The sequence below is a fragment of the Helobdella robusta genome (assembly GCF_000326865.2).
Source record: "Helobdella robusta unplaced genomic scaffold HELROscaffold_25, whole genome shotgun sequence".
Lineage (NCBI taxonomy): Eukaryota > Metazoa > Annelida > Clitellata > Rhynchobdellida > Glossiphoniidae > Helobdella > Helobdella robusta.
In genome coordinates, this window is record NW_008704310.1 from 1,950,282 (window position 1) to 1,956,281 (window position 6,000).

At 34.0% G+C, this 6,000-nt stretch overlaps 3 protein-coding genes across 3 annotated transcripts in view; 2 read left to right on the forward strand and 1 right to left on the reverse strand.

Moving 5' to 3' along the window:
- Positions 1–419: 419 nt before the first annotated feature.
- HELRODRAFT_79655 (hypothetical protein) lies at positions 420–740 on the forward strand (the record flags this gene model as incomplete). The annotated part of the gene is made up of 1 exon (XM_009019745.1): positions 420–740. One exon carries the CDS (start codon positions 420–422, stop codon positions 738–740), a length of 321 nt encoding a protein of 106 aa, XP_009017993.1.
- Positions 741–2,949: 2,209 nt separating this feature from the next.
- On the forward strand, positions 2,950–4,341 carry HELRODRAFT_173132 (hypothetical protein; the record flags this gene model as incomplete). The annotated part of the gene is made up of 3 exons (XM_009019746.1): positions 2,950–3,329; positions 3,506–4,005; positions 4,133–4,341. The coding sequence occupies 3 exons, from the start codon at positions 2,950–2,952 to the stop codon at positions 4,339–4,341; spliced, it is 1,089 nt and encodes a 362-aa protein (XP_009017994.1).
- Positions 4,342–4,641: 300 nt separating this feature from the next.
- HELRODRAFT_173133 (hypothetical protein) overlaps positions 4,642–6,000 on the reverse strand; it is a gene marked incomplete at both ends in the record, with an annotated part of 2,341 nt that continues 982 nt past the window's right edge. The window contains one exon of the mRNA XM_009019747.1: positions 4,642–4,704. Within this exon, the coding sequence (XP_009017995.1) occupies positions 4,642–4,704 (63 nt within the window). The remainder of the gene's footprint in view (positions 4,705–6,000) is intronic.

Sequence of the window (6,000 nt, forward strand, 5' to 3'; positions counted from 1 at the left end):
GTTTTGGGTCCTTTTGAAGATGTAACACGTGAGATTAGCTCTGGAGAATCTCGAATATCATTAGTTTCACCTCTTGTCACTGTATTGCGTAATTTGTTAAAAAAAGATGGCAATGACATAGAAGTCAAGGCACTTAAGGAGTCGTTGTTGAATTCTTTAAATGAACGATTTGGAAGTTTGGAACATGATCATCTGTACATAGTAGCAACGTTGATTGATCCTCGTTTCAAAAACAAATTTTTCAATACAAATGTCTTCTCAGCAGCAAAATTTGTTCTCGTGCTGGCAAATGGCAAAATAAAAACAATGTTCAACAAGACCAAATTTTAGCTAATATAGAAGCAGATGCAAAAGAAAAATCAACTGTAGCTAAACGAATAACATTAGAAAAGGATCATACTTCTGCGCTGTGGGACTGTATGGAAGAAATTGTGCAATCTTCTGAAGCAAATATACAACAACAAGTAGCTGAAACAATTGAGAGTGAGGTTGACAAATATTTGTTGGAACCTCTATTACCAAGAACTGAAAATCCTTTGCTTTGGTGGAAAATGAATCATAAAAGGTTTCCTAGCTTGGCTGCAGTTGCCCGAGTATACTTGAGTGCCCCGCCAACTAGTGTACCATCTGAGCGCCTTTTCAGTGTAGCAGGTGAAGTGATCAGTGATCATCGTAGTTCACTTCTTCCAGAAAATGCTTCTAAACTTATTTTTTTTAAATATAACAAGAATCTGATTTAAAATGATTAACAATTTATTTTAAAAATAATGGTTCCAGCTATTTGCATTTTTATGTTTTTATTAATTTTTCTGTTTAATAAATAACTCAAGAAATCTATACTGTGTTTATTTATAATATCATGTTAATTCAAATGTCTGCTTAATTTTTTTTTTAATTTATGTTTGTTTTTTAAATTGGCAGCTACAATAAACTTGAAAAATAACAGATTTGAATAGTTTATAATTCAATGTGATATTTGCTTCACATGCTAAGTTTTACAAGGTGATCGACTAAGTCAAAATGAATCATGAACGAGTCATTGTTAACTAATGTTCAAATTCGGCTTCGGCCGAATTTGACATTCAAATTCGGATCCGACTTCGGCTCCGGCCGAATTTGATATTTCAAATTCGGTACAGCCCTAATATATATATAATTATATATATAGGATTCAGACTATATATACTATATATATACAAATATATATAATATACATATATACTATACACACACACACACACACACACACACACACACATATATATATATATATATATATTTGTCAAAACTATATATATTGTAAATATATATAGTTTTGGGACCCGTTCTTTTTCTCCTGTACACGTCGGAAATTACCAAAATAATCAGCTCCTACGGATATGTCTGCCATGCATTTGCAGATGATATTCAGGTGCTGGTTACTAGTTCTCCTTGTTTGTTCAAAACTGAAGTTGAGAGATTTATCGGATGTTTATCAGAGGTAGGACGTTGGATGTCATCAAACTCGTTAAAACTAAACAAATGCAAAACTCAATTACTTCCGGTTGGAACGTGGCTGCAATTGCTGAAAATTGATTTTAGTTCTGTTAAAATAGGAGATGTTGATATACCATTAGCTGATACTGCTTCCAACCTGGGTGTTTTGCTTGACAACAAGTTATCAATGAAAAATCACATCAAAAAGATCTGTACATCAAGTCTTATCCACCTTAGAAGCATGTATAAAATTCGACATTCGTTGGATAGACCTACTTTGGAAACGTTGGTCCACGCCTTCATCACATCTCGTTTGGACTACTGCAACAGTTTGTTCTACAAATTGCCGGAATCATCAGTTGCCGTCCTTCAGTCGGTGCAGAACAGAGCTGCAAAACTCGTTGCTGGTGGTTTGAAGTATGATCACGTGACACCGATTTTGAATGAACTACACTGGTTGACAATTAACAAAAGGATAGTCTTTAAAATTGCAGTTCTCATGTTCAAGTCAATAAATGACATGTCACCTGAATACATGAAAAATAAATTTACCAGAAAACAAACAGCATCATCTTCCTATCTCAGGTCGGATGATTTGAATCTGCTAAGGGTGCCAGTCACGCGTTTGCAAATTGGTTCTAAGGACATTGCCGTGGCTGGTCCCTCTGTTTGGAATAACCTTCCACCTATGTTAAGAAGATCGGGAACTTCTCTGGATTTATTTAAAAAAGAACTAAAGACATTTTTATTTTCTGTGAAATTGTAAAATTTGTTACTTTGATTTTCGTTTCATGAACAGTCGCATATAACATTTTGTTTTGTTTTTGAGAGAACGCTTATGAAATTGTTTAATTAGCGTTTAATAAATGTTTCTTAATAATATATATATATATATATATATATATATATATATATATATATATATATATATATATATATATATATGTAGGATTCAGACTAACAGATAAACAGTTGTTTATGTAAGTCACGACATTTTCCGTTAAGCAACGCCTAAAAAACAATATATAATATAAATAATATAATATATATCTATATAAATAAAATTATTATCCAAGTCTATCATGAAAATTTAATAAAACTACTGTTATCTAAATTCATCATGCCATTCTATTTTCAAAAAATTGAACAATTTCCAGAAAATTCTAGTAAGGAAAATTGAAAAGACAAACTTTAAATTGATTAAGGCCAACAATTCGGTAGAACTCATACAATACCGTATGTGTGTGTATATATATATATATATATATATATATATATATATATATATATATATATATATATATCATAGACGTCTTAAATGAAGGACTGACGGCGGCAGTGCTCGGTTGCGCAAACTTGGGGTCTATCATTATTTTTATTATTTTTATGTATTTAGAATAATAATAAGTGAGCGAATTTCGTTATTTTGCGACTGAACAACGGTCACGAACTGTGTTATCACCAAAACAGCAAATGATCAGTGACTTAATGAGTCGTAGTGTAAACGACAGCAACTTGAATACTGCTTTTAAAGAACTTAAACCTGAAAAGCGTCTTATTAACATATTGTATGACGAAGTTCAACTCAAGAGTGTCCTCCGTTTCACAGCTGGCCATGTTGTTGGACATGCTGAAAATCAGCCAGAAAAATTAACTACTTCAGCACTAGCTTTTGAGCTGGTTTGTCATTATGGCGGACCACGATTTACTATTCGTATTACTGATGCAAACTCATTGAAGGAGTACCTGTTAGAAGTTATTACAACAATCAAATACTGCGGTGGTCGACCTATATCAATAATCTGTGACAACTGCCCATTAAATCAGCGGATGTACAAGAACCAACTGCCCAGGTATTGTTCAAGTGCCAGGCGACACATTGGTATATGGTTTATGACTATATCCACATTTTTAAAAATGTCAGAAATAACTGGATAACAGAGCCGCAACAGGACCTTATTTTCCAATTTAGTGGAAAAGAGTACAAAGCCTGCTAGAAAGATATTATCTATCTGTATAAAATCGACAGCAAGACGCCCTTAGGAATGACGAAATTGACACAAACTGCTGTATTTCCCAAGGTTCAGCAAAGACAGAGTGTTCCACTTGTGTGCCAGGTGTTTGATAATAAGACTGTAGCAGCCTTTGAAATGGACAATTTAGAATTTCAACCAGGCACAGTCGAATTTGTCAAGTTAATAACAAGTTGGTTCAAAATGATGAACGTCAAAGATAGATATAGCTACTTTAAACTCAAAGATGACAAACGAGAACCCTGGAAGTTTAATTACGAAAGTTTCAAAAAGTTGGAGTTCATTTGCAATGTTGTCAGTACGCGGCAAGATACTGGAAAACGATGTCATAAGCTGACCAAGTTCACTGCCGATGCCTTCGTGGTAACTACAAAATTCAACATAGCTGCTTCAACCGAACTTCTCAGTGACCATAATTTCAGGTACGTTCTTCCAGCTGTCTTTTCCCAAGATCCACGAGAGAAGTTCTTCAGGCAAGCGAGACAGCGTTTTGGAGGTAATTTTTACATAGATATCAGTGATGTCATAGTTGCCGCCAACCAATGTACAACGACTCCATCAGTTATTGAAACTGGATATCATTCCTAAGGACGATGCACAACGTACATGCATTAACTGTACAGCAACACCGGATGAACAAGACTTGGAGATGCTGCAGGATATAACAACTGAAAACACTGAAAATTTGATACAGTCCAACAATTGTCTGAAAGACAAGATCATTTTTGTTGCGGACTTCTTAACACGCCAGTATCACCCACATTTAGGCAACGATGATGCTGATGATGCACAAGACTTTACTGTATCCAGTGACTACACTTATCATTTCTAAAGTTATCAACTGTTTACCTTGTTCACAATGCTATTCACGCAACCAGTAAATTTATTTTACCAAAATGCATTTTAAAAATATTTAAATATTTATACGTAGAAACATTTTTGTATTTTTTAAATCCTTTACCAAAAACCAAACATTTTTTCGCAAATACTAAATCATCAATATATAATTAATATGCCTAACGAGCATATTAATTTTCCAAAAAATTTGTAATCATTTATTTGTCGTTTAAAAAAAAAATAGTTTTTACAATAATATTCTTTTTATTATTGCTTTCTATGTTGTTGCTATTGTTCAGTTAAAGAGGAAGAAACAGAAATAAAATGTACAAAATGTGTTCATGTTGTTTGTGGCAACCTATGTTTAAAATTTGATAACAAATGGTCCACTTTTGACAAAGTTACAGCAAAAAGTACTGAAAATACTGATGGACCCAAGATTGACCCGGATCCTATATCATATATATATATCAAAGAAATATATATATATATATATATATATATATATATATATATGTATATGTGTGTGTGTGTGTGTGTGTGTGTGTGTGTGTGTGTGTGTGTGTGTGTGGCAACCTATGTTTAAAATTTGATAACAAATGGACCACTTTTGAAAAAGTAACAGCAGAATGCAGCACAAATGTTTGAAGATTGGAACACCAGACTCGCCGATCATGTTTTCAAAGTCAACTTCAGTTTGTAAAGCTGGTATAAGTAACAATTCAATCAAGTGTCAGCAGTGTAACCAGTGGTGTCACAAACGTTGTTCAAAAATAATTGGTACTTTATATAAAGTGTCCAATTTTGTTTGTCCTGCTTGCATCAATCCACAACAACAAATACGAAATAGCAATGTTTTTGAAGCCATTAAGGTAGAGAAAGTCACATCGTTTCAATATCTAGGGGATGTTCAGGACCGGACTGGAACAGCTGAAGCTGCCGTTCGAGCACGCATACGTGCAGCCTGGAATAAATGGCATCTCCTTGCCTCTATATTGATGCGGCGTGACATGCCACTACCACTACGATCAAGACTTTATAAATCTGTGATACGTCCGGTCTTGTTATATGGTGCAGAAACATGGCCAATGACAACCAAACTGGAACAACAACTTCAACGAACCGACATGAAAATGGTCAGATGGATGCAACGAATTAGTCTGAAGGACCACATCAAATCTACCGAAATCCTGCGTCGTGCCGGCAACACCGTCTGGAATGGTTGGGTCATGTCAAACGAAGTGAAAACAGTGCCATAACTTCTCTTGCAGATTTGCAGATGTTGAAGTACCTGGCACATATCCCAAAGGCCGTTCAAAGAAGTCCTGGTCGCAAACTATCAAGCAAGGCATGAAAGATCTAAATTTAAATGAAATGGATACATATGATTGTCTAATTTGGCGCAAAAAGTTGATGGCAATGAAAACAACGTCCTACCTCGGGGAACTGGGTCTCTGGACGCTAAACGAAGATTGATTGATATATATATATATATATATATATATATATAGATTGATTGATATATAATACATATACACACACACACACATGTATATATATATATATATATATATATATATATATATATATATATATATATATTGTTAAATTTATATGCCCATTCTGCATTTAGTAGTTTTTTAAAGACAACTTC